This window comes from Hippoglossus hippoglossus, chromosome 8 (genome assembly GCF_009819705.1).
Source record: "Hippoglossus hippoglossus isolate fHipHip1 chromosome 8, fHipHip1.pri, whole genome shotgun sequence".
Taxonomy (NCBI): domain Eukaryota; kingdom Metazoa; phylum Chordata; class Actinopteri; order Pleuronectiformes; family Pleuronectidae; genus Hippoglossus; species Hippoglossus hippoglossus.
Genome location: NC_047158.1, coordinates 14,788,947 through 14,803,733, shown reverse-complemented (window position 1 = coordinate 14,803,733; position 14,787 = coordinate 14,788,947). Strand labels below are relative to the sequence as shown.

Sequence of the window (14,787 nt, the reverse complement as noted above, 5' to 3'; positions counted from 1 at the left end):
AGCTCACAGCACAAGCTTTATCCTTGTCTGTCTTTTCCCTCGCTAGCATCCCGCTTTTCACTCTGTCTCCCCCAACACACATCCCCTCCCCCCTCTCCCTTTCAGCACACCCCCACCCACCTCCCCCAGTGCCCCCCTCCCTCTGTTCTCCATTTCAGTCGAGTTCTCCATGTGAGCCGCAATCCCTCATGCTGTCAGCCCCCCCCTCTCCCTCTCTCTGTAGACAGACAGGATTAGCATTTTAATTGCATCAGCTCCCTTGGGTATTCTCAGCCTTTCACTGGGAGAGAGCAGGGGAGCGGGAGAGAGAGAGAAGCATAGAGAAGGGAAAAAAAGGGGGAGAAAAAAAGGTAAGAAGAGAGAGGGTAGAAGGAGAACCAAGGAGAATTGAAAAAAGGAGTCACAGGAGAAGATATGTGTGCGAGAGAGGAAGAGACAGAGAAAGAGAGCGAGAGAGAGGGAGGACGGCTACAGGAATATACAGAATCCACAGTACAGACGTGCCAGCGAGCGAGTGAGCCAGAAAGAGAGAAAAGATAGGACTGTGAAAACATCAGTTTTTCCTTTCATTACAGACAGAGAATTCAGATAAAGAGAATAGGCCATAGAAAGATGGTTTTCACAATGAAAATATGCGACATGAATATGTAAATTCACCTCACAAAAACTACAAAAATAAATCTCAACTGCAGCTGGGCAAAGAACGTATAACAAAAACTGTTTGCAAGATGTAAATTATCATCTGGGGAATACAAATGCAGCAAGGGAAAACTGGGACCAGTCTTCACATATTAAACGACTCTTCACTGTTTTATGTTTTTACCATTAAAAAACACATTAAACTTTGAAAAACTAGAATGGCACTCAGTAGAGTCCCTACCTCGGCAAGGCCCAACAGCCCCATTATGAAATCACATTTAAATTCACAAGATCCAGATTTTTATCTGGATCTGCACCAAAGTGCAAACTCAGTATTAGTCCCCTTAATATGCAACATTTTGTAAAATCAAGATCCATCCACCAAAATATTGAAAAAAGCCCCCTCTTGCAATTTTAAAGAAAGAGAAAAGAATTCCGGACCCACACAGAAAATAAATGTTTTTTTTCCTGACCCATTCTGCATCTTTACACCAAGTTTCATGGTGATTCATTAAGTAGTTTTAGTGTAATGTTGCTAACAAATAGACAAACAAATAGACAGATGAAAACACAACCTCCTTAGCAGAGCAAACAAATGACGACCTAACTTCTTCCTGTACAGTGCACAACACTAAGATAGGTTCCTGAAAACCCATCACTTTTGAATTTGGTTTCCAGGTTCTAGTCGGACAAAACATTTGATAAAGAAATTCAGCTTCAGTGGAAGTTTGACAAAACCCAAAGCCAACCAGATGTGATTTTTATTTTTGCTTATTTTTGTCAGTTTGACCTCCATATATATTTTTATGAGTGACATTAGAGAACAAAGTCCTTGACCTTTAAATCCATGCAGTAAAATACACGCTTCACTGTCCTGATGTTCAGTTAGTCACACAGTTTAAATCTGTAAATGCAAAATCCTGTACTGGTATCAGGACTGGTGGTCTTCTGCAATCTGAAAAAGGGCATTGATAACAGTCACAACTTTTTTGTAACAGCTGGTTAATATCAACTTTTCCAAACAGGTTCCTCTGTGCATACAGGATTTTGATTTACCATTTCAGTAGAATACAGTGTTCCTCAGAAAAAGGACTCGGGTGAATAAAATGTTGCCTTGGGCGAGTTGTAGAATACGGCATTAAAACTAAAGAACAGAAAATGAATAATTTCACTGATGGGCTATTTGCCAAATGGATATTGGAGAAGAAGCACTTCCACTGCAAATGCAACATAAAACCTGTGTGCCCCATTCTTTTAAAAAGGGAGCTTTTAGAGGAGTACAGTCAACTTAATGAGCCCAATCCATATGTCCTTTCCTACTTTTAAGCAGCTCACGCTAATCAGCATCTGTTTGGGTAGTTCACAAGAGTCCTGTTGCACGCAGCCCCCCAGTCTGACACGCACGCACGCACACGCACACACACGCACACGAACACAAACACACACAGAGAGTAAACACAGTGTGGTCTGATTAAGGTGTGAATTGGAGAACTCACACCTTGGGCAAACACAACACTTCAGTCCAACACATCATCAATCAGCCCTTAATTAACTAAAGAGAGAGGCTTGGACACTCGAGCGATGACTACGTGTACCCCCCTTGAATGGTCACACACAAACACACCGTCACACACACACACACAAGGACACACACACAAACACTAATGAGGGATCAATTTGTGTTGGCACCCAATCTGCACAAATAGATGCTAATAAAGAATCTACAATATATTTTCCCCATGCCCATCACTTACATTAATAGTTCTTTAAGTTATCGAAGCAATTTCCCAGATAACCGTTTAAGAAGTTTTTTTAAACATAGAAAGTAAAGGTAGCAGAAAAACAAAATCTAAAATATATCTACATTTAAAAAATACATTAACTTGACAAAACGTGACAAATAGAGACATTAATCTGTGAAAGCCTTTTATTTTCCCTAACCCAGCAGAATTTGTTTCCCCCCATAGATTATTGGGGCCTTATGATGCAATGCTTATGGTAAAACATTGTAAGAAATGATTGAAAAAATTCTACATTGTCTTTTCACGATTAATTACACGTTCATTGAGTACGGATCTAACGATTCTCCACGAGCTCTCTTTTTTTGGTTTATTATTCTGAAGCTGCTAGTCACTTCTGTGTGTTGGTTCAGATTTCACTGGGTTTGGTCCCGGGCTTGTGATTCGATTGGAGTGTGCTATGACACGCATACGCACACACGCAACAGGCTGCACCTGATGCTGTGGCAGCGAGTGGGACTGGGCAGGGAGACGTGTTGCGGTTCCATCTTAGCGTAAAATGAACCAAAACCGTGGACGTTTGGACTGCAATTTTGGTTTCGGTTCAAGAATCCTTACAACCTTATCAATGAGTGCAACAGATATTCTCAATGAATGGAGTGAAAACCAGTGTAACTGCAGACTTTGACAGAGTGTTGCGTTATGGGTTGGTTGCAGTCTGTCTATAGCAAGTCTTTAAGAGTTAAGCTGCCTGACAAGTGTTTGGTTTGTCCACTTAAACCTGCAGGAGTTTCTGAGGGCAAGTGAAACATGTTCTTCTGACACAGAAAATTAGTTATTAGTATCTCCTGACATACACACTATCAAAAGACCTATCTGTCATAGTTAGACTTGCTATCAGGAGCACTGGGAGGAATCCCGCCACAATGGTGGCCTGGTGGGCCGTCAAAAAATCCATTACGTTTTTACCGTCCTCAGAAGGCACGCAGAACTCTGCATAACACTGGTAGTTTATGCTTTAGCTGTTTGTGTTCCCACAACAGGCGTACAGTTCTCGGAAAGAAGACAGAACTCAGCATAGTACTGGCACTATCTCCATGAAACAACATGTAATTATGTATTACTTTGATTTATTCCGTTTCTGCTTGGGAGATTTGTGTAAAAATCTGCAGCGCTCCACATTAAAACAGTAAGCTACAGTTAAACGTACAATATGCAACTTCAGTTGCTAGTTTTACAATGTCGTAAAGCAGCGTGGCATCATGGGAGTTGTCGATGAAAATCTGCTGACGTTACTCAGTCGCAAAACCATGTCCACGGATGAGGTCAAATATTAAAGTTTATTCACATTACAAAATTCAGGAGAATTAGGTCAAGTCGCTTTTAGATATTTTAATGAAAGATTGTTACGATTAAATCTTTAAAGTTGATGTCAACTTAAAAAGGCCTCATCTTGGCGCAGGTGGCTATATCTAGTCACATCTTAGGGCTAATGTTAGACTGCTATATGAAATTACACCCACATATTGGGTCCAAACACTGTCGTGAGCACAGAATTAAAGTAGTTTGTGACTTTAGTTTACCTTTGACATCTCACATCGATCATATGTCCACTCTGTTTTCTAAAGAAGACCTGTCACAGGCCTGAATGGACCAGTGACAAATCAATCAACTGCACTGAAACTTTCACTGGCCCTTGGTCATACTGTATGTCGGACCCTGTATAGTTTGTGGTACATTTTCTAGCCATTTTCTTATTTAAATCTTAATTAAAGAATTGTCCCAGGTTTACATATTACGCAAAATAAAAGAAACAAAATAATATATGTTAACAGGGCCTGTCAGATAATAAAAAAATAGAAAATAGAAAAAATATAAATAATGTGTGAACCAAGTCACTCAAACAATATCAAAATCAAAACTAGCTAACATACCCCAAAATATGACAGATTGCACCCTTTAAAATCAAGTCACACATTGGGAGTTTGCGTGTAAAATCATGCGCTCGTGACCAAAAAGAAGTGGCACTCAAGTGTGGGCAGGCTGAGCAGCGGCGATGGTGAAATTTTAATCAGCCTCGTTTACAACCATAATGTCAGAGTATATCATTTATTATGTTCTTTCCTCATGTTTTTAGGAATTGTATGTTAGCCCTGTTGTTGAACATCAGGACAACACAAGAAACCTCTTTTTGGAACATACTGATGTTAATTTAAGTTACTGAGCAATATTACATTTTTTTTAGAACCACTATGGCAAGTTTGCTAAAACGAGTGATGTTTGAAAGATATAGTAAGCACTGTTAAGCACATGTGACTAAATCTGTAATACAATATCTCTGGTCTAGTACAGTTCTGCACACACAGAAAGACAGAGAGACAAGGAAGAAAGAATTTGAAATGTCACAGGAGGAAGGAGGATGACGAAGAGCACCTAAGCAGGAGGCTTGTTATAGCACTGCTAGGATCTTCCCCCAGTCAACTCTCATCAGGCCAGCTGCCTCCTGTGCTCATTAGCACAGACTCTTAAGGAGCTCCTAAAGACTTTGTGAAAAATGAACGCTCATTTGAGAGGTCGTTAATTTGCACTGTTATGCAAATTAGGTGGCAATTAAGCGATAGATCAGAAGAGCAGTGCCCATTTATAACAAGTGAACAAGCATTATGACACAGTCAGATGGTGCCAGAGAGAGCTGAGGGTACATGGTTAGTCTGCACAGGTCCAATGTACCAGTTTAGTGAGGAATAAAAATCACTCTGCCTATAATATGTACGGCTGGTCAGGATAACAATTTACCAGGGGTTTTACACACAGACTACGTTAACATGTAACACACATTAATGAGTGCACATTAAAAGAGATACTGAATTAAAAAAACTAATCAACCTGCCAAAATAAGCCCTCAATCTAGTTCAGTATTAGATTTATAAGGAGCACCAAGGGCTAAGATGGAACATGGGCTTCCCAGTATCTGTAATAACCCAATAAATACAGCTAATCTCCGAGTGGGTAGTAAAACTCGCTCCCTCCACCGGCCCTGATGTTTCCATCTTTCCCCTGCATTTATGACATGGTGTGAAATATACAAACATACCGTACAGGACAGCAATGTGGACTACTGAAGAGGGGTGGAAGGCTCCCATCAATTGTAATTAATCCTTAATTAGTCAGGATTAGGAGCTAGGCTCCGACACACTCCCACCCCACTGCCACCAAACTAATGCAATCCAGCTGAGGCCACATTTACATATCTTTAATTAAAGCGACGCCAGCTTCCTTTAAGAGCAAAGCCTAAAAGCAGTGTGAGAAGCATACATGCTGATTGGGGGTGAAGAGGTAGGAGTCCAAACTTGACCAGTACTGATGGGTCACTCTGTATTTCTTTGTTGGCCATAACTCGCTGGGAAGATATGGATCAAAAGCTGGACAAATTATGGTGCATTGCCCAACATGCCACTCTGGCCAATTAAATCAGTCTCTGTCACCAATATAAGCACATCCACTATCTTTATTTGCTGCAATTTGATTTTGTGAGTACATGCAATTAATTAATCCAATTAATTTCATTTAAATGTTCTGCTCCCATCAGTAAATTCTGGAATAATATATCAGATGTGAGATTCACAGATCATACCTGAATCAGCACTAACAAAATATATTATCATATATAGACACAAACACCTGGTAATTTTTAACCCAATGTTCTGGGCTCTTATTCATTAAATCTCTGCATCACAACATCATATCTCGCCGTCCATCACACTTAATGTTTTAGCTGAATTACACAAGAAAATAAAAAGTGGCTGTTGTCCTAAGTTAACTATGCAGTTCAGTAAAAATCTATCTTGTTATATCTAATCTTCAATTAAAAACTCAGTCGCTATCCATATCCAGACACCGTGACCTGGCTGAAATACTGAGTGACAGCACAGTCAAATCCCTGCCCTTGATGAATCCTGGCTAAAATCGTATTGCAGCAGTCTTAAAGGTGAACAATTCCACTGAGCTTTTCCCTTCCTATAACACACTCAAGACAGCAGTTCCCCTTGTCAATATACAGAAGCCCTGTTCCTACAGGAATAATACCACATGGGAAAATCAGTGGGCCCACACACCATTAGGCCGAGGCTGAAGGTTGGGGTGCTCTGCCTCCCCGGTTTCAGTTGGGGTGGGTGGGTGGGTGGCGGTGGTGTGTCTGTCAAGGCCAGGGGTCTGTGTGATATTAGCCGTCTGCCAATCTGGCTTGGGGAATGGACACCGAGTAATTACTCCTGCTCTTACTGCCTCATCAATCTCCCTGTATTGCTCCTGCACCCCCCCAACACACTATCTTTTTTCATTCTCTTCAGCAAAGAGGCAGGGAAGAGAGAGAGAGCGAGAAAAGGAAAAACAAATCGAGTGGCAGGACACCACAAAACAAAACTGAGATTTCTGAAACAGCAATGAGATAATCCTGCACCACTACATAGCGAGAGTAAATTAAAATGAACTATTTAAAATGGTGATTTGACCATGTGTCCCATTCTCATTTTATACCCAAGTGACAATAAAACTGAAAATGCAGGTTTAGTAGCTACACATGGGTTGTATTCCTGCCACAATCATTTTTTTATCTTGTAACAGCTTTTGGCTTAAAATGCACTATATGCTCTCCATCATAAAAATATAATAAAAGTCTTCCCACAGGTTCTGAACAAGTCATGAAATTTTATGGCTCTGTTCCAAATTGAGCTCTTTGAAAACTAATAATAATTAAGTTGCTTTAATGAAGCATGCGAGTCACTAGACTTCATTTACTGTAGTCTATCAAAGCTGGTGGAGTACAAACATCTAAATCAACCATGTGATGCTGAAAGGGGTTTTCCTTACAAAACTTGCGACCGAATAAAGAACCTCGTTTATTTTTGTTAACATTCACGCGTGCCCTCTTAAATAAATATACAAACAAATTTCACAAGACTGAGAAAGGTCAAATGTTTATTCTGGCTGTGAATAAACAAGTGGCAACTATGTGTGACTTTTAATACTGTGGCATTGTTTAAGAGTTTTTACGACTACTAATGTGCTGTAATTCAATTAACATGTAATTTGGGCCATTTGGTTGCTAAAATTCTATTGTAACGCAGACTTGAGTTCAGTGAATGCATCTGATTAGTGGAGTTACATGGTCTCCAAAAACATTACAATCCCAATAAACAAATTTAACACACTGTTTAATAGTGTGGTTGCTGTCGAAAAGAGCCAACAAGCTAACAGAAGCTAATACAGGGATCCATTCATATACATGTTATTCTAAATAGAAACACAAAGGTCTGCACTTTTGTGAGTGTGTTGCTACAGGTTACAATATAGATTTTATTTACATAATTTTGAAGCCTCAATAAATAGTTAATACTCCTCCATTTTTTTTCATTAACACATAGCTAATTCATAACAATTCATTTTGACAAAATATACAGCTACAAATACATTGAGGAACAAAACAAAAACAAACATGTATTCGGAATATATAAAATGTTATATGTATATAAAAGTAAAATCAGCCTAAGCGAGACCTTTAGTATTCACTGATAAGACATCATAACTATTTGGCAGGGGGGAGTTCTCTGTTAAATATAGTCAGAAGTAGCACTGAGAAAACCAAAGCAATATTATTGAGTTCAATAAATCTCACCTTTCATTCATCTTGTACAAGCATTAATAGGATGTGATGATGGGTTGTCAGCTAGACGCCTTGCAGCATAGTAGCTAAGTGCTGCTGGCTCTGTTAGGGTGCAGCAGCTGTGCGATTTTGATGCTTGTAGGTTGTTAAAAAATATGAAACTTCCATCCAGGTAGATGGTAGGCAGTCAATTAAACAAACATTAGAAATAATCAACTCAGGATGCAGTCAGTGCGTGTGCAGTATTACATGTAGAGGATTTATTTGTGGTGGTGGTTGGTGTGGCGTGTGACCGATGTGCTTGCAGAGACTAATGCAGTTTAGAGGGGGAGAGTGTAAACCAGGTTCTTCTCTGCAACTACAAATCCCAATTTTGTCGTTACAAAAATGTATCAATGTTCCCAAAAAGCCTCACATCCAAGTTTTAGGACCCCATTTAAGCTGCTTTCAGACAAGCACTGGACTCCGCAGTTCCTCAATATTTTTATCTAAGGACATGCATGTGTGAACACAAATGTCTGAGTGAGAAGCTCCGCAATTTCAATCCAGGAGAAGTCGATGTGTGAACACAGCAGGGGATCCCCCGTGAGCGATTGGGAGGTTGATGACGCTTCTAACACGCGACAGATGCAAAAATAAAAAAAAAAACGAAAAGAAAATGAATATATCCCGGTGAAAAAGCAGTGAACATAGAAGACACAGACAAAGATGTCAAGAGAGTTTGTGGTAATAAGAGCTGTGGGTGTCAGGGTCCTGTACACAAAATCACGTGATGTACACAGCAGAGTTAATACATCACTTCCTGCCTCTGTCTGCTGCACCCGGCTGCTCCACCTCTCTTAATGCGGAGGATTTGATGCCGTTTTGAACACATTAATGCAGAGAACCTTCCGCTGTGTTGTGTGTTGTGTATGTATGAAAGTTCCTGCAACACAAACAACTCAAGTGTGTGGCCAAAATCAGTTTGTTTTAAAAAGCATGAAATAAGGAGCTCTAACATAAGATTTACTGAAATTGAAACCTTAGTGATTTTATCTAACTGTGTTGGTCCAAATCAATATGAATAAGCCACTCAAGGCGAGCATGGGTATGAGAAACACTTGAGAAACCTGCTCCATACAAACCTCCAAACAACTTAAAATGTACAGAGAGATGGATGTGATTTAAGGCCAAGGCAGCCAGCAAATAACCAGTGCCCCAGACACATTGTTTGGACACTGGCATACCTGGGCACCCAACAGAGCTATCATCTGGCTAAAGTTAACACGACACTGGCTACAGGCCAGCAGGACGTCCTTGTTGTTACTGTCGTTGTTAATATGGAATATATGACCCGTATGAATGGTTGTGTATAGACACATCATTATCATAAGGATAGTGAATGACACATTTAAATAATAAGAGGTGACACAGAGCCAGCCATTTCACTCTAAGGTGTGTAGGCTTCTAGCCAGCTTGTCTCTATTTCTACACAGCCAACTATAGGCATTATCCCACAGACTTGTTTGTCAGACAGCTAATCAAGATGAGTAGCAAGTGTCTGGGGTGTGAACTTGCCCAAGTGTCTTAATGTTGTCTCCAAGCAAAAAAAATAGCAAACATGCTTTTTTTCCAATTGAAAAACAAAATTTTCTCTATTTAAAAGCCGTCCAAAAATAACAACAAGAGGGAACGTTCAGGCTTGAAAAAGAGGGACTAGAGCAGAGTGACAGAACAGAGTGAGTGACAGATTCACTGTCGTGTAAAGCACCAGGAATGCATAAAAGTAAGGAGCAAGCCTCAAACATACCCAAACTAAATGAGAAACTTCTGAGAGTAACTGCATTGGCTCGTGAGAGATTTTGGCATAAGCTGTCCCATTGCACCAAGAGCTATTTTTACAGCAAATACCCATGAGAGGGACAACGGCGCTGAGTTAAAGCAAAGCCACTGGCTCTTAACTTTGATCATTTCCCGTCTCCTCTGAGTGCTTTTGGACAGTATCTTTAATAAAGTATTGAAATGTATAAAATGTCATGCAGATGGAGGTCATGTTTAATGTGAGAGCCCAAGAAAACACAGGAACTGTTGTGAAATGGGGTGTTTTGGGGGTGGTGGGGGGGTACTGGCATTTGCGCAGAACATTTCCTTTACAATGAAAACAATCTAACCAACTGCAGCACTCAGAGGAATTCACCTCCCATCCCCCATACCCCCCACCCTCTCTCCACCACCACCATTACATTACCATATCAAAGCCCGGAGTTCAGAGCAAGTCTTCTCTTTCAAGAATGGGAGCTAGGCAGAGGGAGGGAGGGGGAGAGGACAAGACCAAGGCAGGCAAGAGTAGACCCAAGACCGAGTTTGCTTTCATCCCTGTTTGGTGTGTGCGTATGTGCGCAAGAGAGACAGAGTGTGTATGTGGGTGTTCCAATGCAAGTGCATGTTTGTTGGCAAAAAAAATACTGCAGAAAAATCTGTGGAGATACTAGAGGACTACTGATTGGATCTTCCACAAGCTGCACTGAAGAGAAGTCAATTCACATTCCAGAGGCACATAATGGGGCCTGCAGGGGGTCTGACAGAGTAACAGAAATGCCAAAGCAGGTACACAGTGCAGTTAGCAGGGCACTATGTGGCAGATGGCCAGCAGGATCCCGGCAAAGCCAAGGAGCTCTATATCTCATGGTTGGCATATTCACCTCAACCACAGATCTGTTGCTAACCTACAGTATTGTATGCCTTGTCTGTTTTTTTCTGTTCAGCTCACTGTACAAGAGCTCACAGACCCCCTCTCCAGTTTGCTGGGAGACTAAATGGGAAAATCAAAGTGAATGGCATTAGGGTAAATAAGACCACTGGTTGCCTGGGAAACAGTGTACCCTGCCCCACTCACTCAAGCCTAGCCTTTACTTTTCTCCCATCACTGGAGAGCAATAATACATTATTGACAGAGGGCCACAACAGGCAGCAGTGCAGCATTTTCAAATTGTATTTGAACAAGAGAGATTTGCTGTTCGTAGATACACAAGGCAAATGAAAGAGAGTACAGCATGCAGATAGACAAGAACGGAGGGAGACTGGCAGTTGGGGGAGAATTCTAAAAACCCACCCCATTCACACGACCATAACCATCAATCTGCCATCCATCCCAGGCTTCCTCCTTTGAACCCTACTAGAATCTGTCAGAGAGCTGACTTGAATCGCTAACTAGATGAGAATAAGCAGCTTGTTTACTTGGAATTTTTTTTATGTGAACCAAAGCTAATCAGAGACACTGTATTTACATAGGTAATAATTTAATAATAAGGTTGTGTTTACCTGAAATTCACTATTATTTCTTAGAACAATTTAAGAATACTTTCCTTTTTCTTTGCATGTTGCGTTTAGATTAAGGGGTTGCATTGATATGCATAGAAACTCACTCTCAATGCACAATTACCCTTTGTGGTTTAGCTGTTGGAGAAAGAACAGCTTTGTACTCTAATAGCATAACAGTGTAACAGTTAAGTAATTACCGGGGAGTTTTTCATATCTGCCTGCTGTAAACAAACTGTGCATGAGTTTAGGATCAGGTTTGATTGTTTAATCTGATAGTTTGAAGAACACGTTAAATTTCGGTGTGGGTCTGAATATGGGGGCTGATCCAGGAATTTTTTTCTTCCCTTTTTTTAACATTGCCAAATTTTGCATTTTTCAACAATTTCTTTGATTTGTGAGAGAATAAATAGATTTTGGACTGATATGTAACAGTGTGTGCAATTTGGTGTGGTTCCAAATAAAAATCTGGATCTAATGAATTTAAAAGCGGTTTCACCAGGGGACTGTTGGGCCGTAGCGGAGGTATGCACTGTACTGTGTGTTATACTAGTTAGGGACAACCATAGTACTTCTCCCTTCAGCTTCCTCAGTTAAAACGGAAAACTGAATTGCATTCTCATTAATAAGGATGTGAACTCAACATGTTTGAGTGTTGTTCTGCCGCAGCTTGTGCTGTCTGACTCAAGTTTCAAAGGCCCCAATCCACTAAGATGAGTTTCAGCTGGTCGGTGGGAAGTCTGGACAGTGGCCAAAAATAGACAATTTTCTTTTTATAATCACTAGGAAAAAAATCCCAACTGACTGCAACTCATATATAGAATGATCTTGAACCAAAGCATGCACCATACATGCAGCTACATCGGTTCTGCAGCTAATACAAACAATACTCAATCAATGGAGTTCTCCAAGAGGCCAATAAAAAGTACATTGGTGCCAGGAAAACTGAAGCATAGACACACTCTATCCCAACAGTGAGTTACAACCTGTGCAGACTGGAGAACACAAAGAATGAGCGGAGTAGAAACTCACCCGTCTTCTCTTTGATCTCACAGAGAACGCTGAAGAGGGCTGGCTTCATTCTGTGACAGTTCAGGGCATGCTTCCTGTAAGAGAGAAGAGGGAATAAGAGAGGGAGAGAGTAGGGAGGATTACGATAAACAGACCTCCATCTCAAGTCATACCATGTCCTCCCCCATAAACAGGTAGTGTATTATGCATACAGAATTTCATGTAAAGTACAACCCAGCAGAACAGAGCTATGTTGTTTAAAGGCATTTTTAATGGCCAAATGCTTTTGTCAGTGCATAAACATCCTTGATGCTTCAATCTGAACCAGCAAGAGTAATATTGTCATTTGGATGCTTTGCACTATGGGACAGGTAATGATGCCAAACCTCAAGGTCATTATTACTGAGCACCAGATTCCACAGTAATCTAATTTCTACCTCTTACAGAAAGACTTGTACCATAAAAGTAGATTACAAGTTGATAGAGAGGATTAGTATTAAGTTGCAATTTTAATTTAATCACCGGCATTCTCGTTATTGCCGAACAGGCTAATAGCAATTAAAGGAGAAAAGGCAAAACTTCAGAACTTGAACTACAGGTTATCGTAATCAAATCCCAACACTTGAGCGACAAAACTTCCTGCTAATACTCATCCATGCACCCACACACACCCATCCAACTTACAGTTATTAAAACATGTACAGCTGGGGTCTGCTGCAAAGCCCGAACCCTAATATGACCCTAAATGACTTTACTGAATTATCTCTAACACTATTGTGTTGACAATACAAACTAATTACATGAGAAAAGTACATTACTAACTGGGTACCTATTAAACTGCATTATAAAAGTCTGTCACTTTTTCACATCTAAAACCAGGTTAAAGGCAAGAATGTGCAACTAAGCATTAATAAATGATACCACCCCCTGTAGCTCACAGTGTTCCACTATTGTTGAGGTTTTCAGAGAGGTGTTGTTAAATTCGAGAATAACTGTGCAGCTATAGTTTGCAGTGCTGCTGTAATATTGTATTATCTTGTAAAAGTGTTTCTGTAATTTTGTACACCTCTGTAATTGCACTGAATTGTCCTACAGAGAAAGCAAAGAAGCATTTGGATGTGTTCTATTCATACTTTCACAAATCCCACTAGATCTAATTTATAGAATAAACTGAAAATGTTCCAGCAATTGTAAAAGTGCAAAACAGATAATGTTTAGGTGAAAAACTACTCAATTTCTGAAAAGACTAAAACACCTGAAGATCACCCTGATATAAAGCATTTCTTTTCCAAATTACACATTGATAGAACAATTTATATATGCAATTGTAAAATTACAACAAGGATAATGTTATGGTGAAAAACAAAACCAACATGAAGCCTCCATTTCTGATGAACATGAGCTGAAGAAGATGACACAAGAAAGCCTAAAGATCATCCTTACATAAAAGCATTTATCTTCCAAATAACAACACATCAATACAACCACAGATGAAGATGATTTGGCTACACCTGACCTCAACAACAATTCCAGTTGTGAATGTCCGCTGGCGTTTTAATGAGGGGACTAAGGTGAACTATCAAATTGTGCGCCTACTGTATGTGCCACAAACTACTGCCATTCTGTTTGATTATTGAGGCAGGTTGATGTCAAGAGTTGTGCGTCTAGCATTAATTATGTCATTTTGTCCACCAATTTTGTCACTGCTGGATTTGAGTTGGGGGAGGGCTGCCATCAGCATGGAGGGTATGAGCAGGAGGGGGAGAAGGAGGTGCTCATGCGGTCCTGTACTGACCTGTGTTGGAAGTTGAGTGGCAGGCCACCCCCTGCCATGCCCCCCCCTGCTCTCCCTCCCTCTGTGGGGTCGTCTGATCCACCCCAATGCGCCGGCGAGTCCTCTGGCCAGCATCTGAACATATGGCGACAGGGTGAGAGGATGAGGGCGGATGGTGCTCAGGAAGTGTTCTCTGCAACACCGAGTTCTTGCACGGCACTGACCACTCCCCATCCCAACACACTGCCACCCTACACGGCGAGGGCGTCGTGCTCACATGTGAACCACCTCACACATTAATTTGTAGATCACGACTGAGGGGAGGACTGATGTGTGGGTGACAAAGAGTTAAGGGTGATATTGATAAAGATTGTACATTTGAAGTCAGACCAGCTGCTAGATATAAGCAAACCTATTTATAACGACAGGCTGCATGTTGTCATTAACCTGGTTGTGGTTTAACCTTTTACCTCAAGTATACCTAAGAAGTAAATTAGCAGACAGACCAACAATTGCTCATGCAGTGCAAACCAGCCTGTCAGCTAATGATAAACAGAAAATAAATATATTATGATTGAAATGCCTTATTGATTATATAAGTGCTATGCTAAAGGCAGCTTCAAGGACTTAAACCGTGCGCACCACACAATTTGTATCATGTCCGC

The 14,787-nt window shown here is 40.6% G+C and overlaps 1 protein-coding gene across 4 annotated transcripts in view; it reads right to left on the bottom strand.

The window, feature by feature from the left end:
• Positions 1–14,787, bottom strand: part of pbx4 (pre-B-cell leukemia transcription factor 4) — a 31,603-nt gene that overhangs the window by 14,201 nt on the left and 2,615 nt on the right. For 2 of the 4 annotated variants that reach the window (XM_034593829.1, XM_034593827.1), the window contains exons 2-3: positions 14,144–14,257; positions 12,370–12,443 (exon numbers count right to left, since the gene is read on the bottom strand). In XM_034593829.1, coding sequence (XP_034449720.1) covers positions 12,370–12,443; positions 14,144–14,257 — 188 coding nt within the window. The remainder of the gene's footprint in view (positions 1–12,369; positions 12,444–14,143; positions 14,258–14,787) is intronic. The other 2 variants (XM_034593830.1, XM_034593828.1) reach the window with 1 other exon arrangement.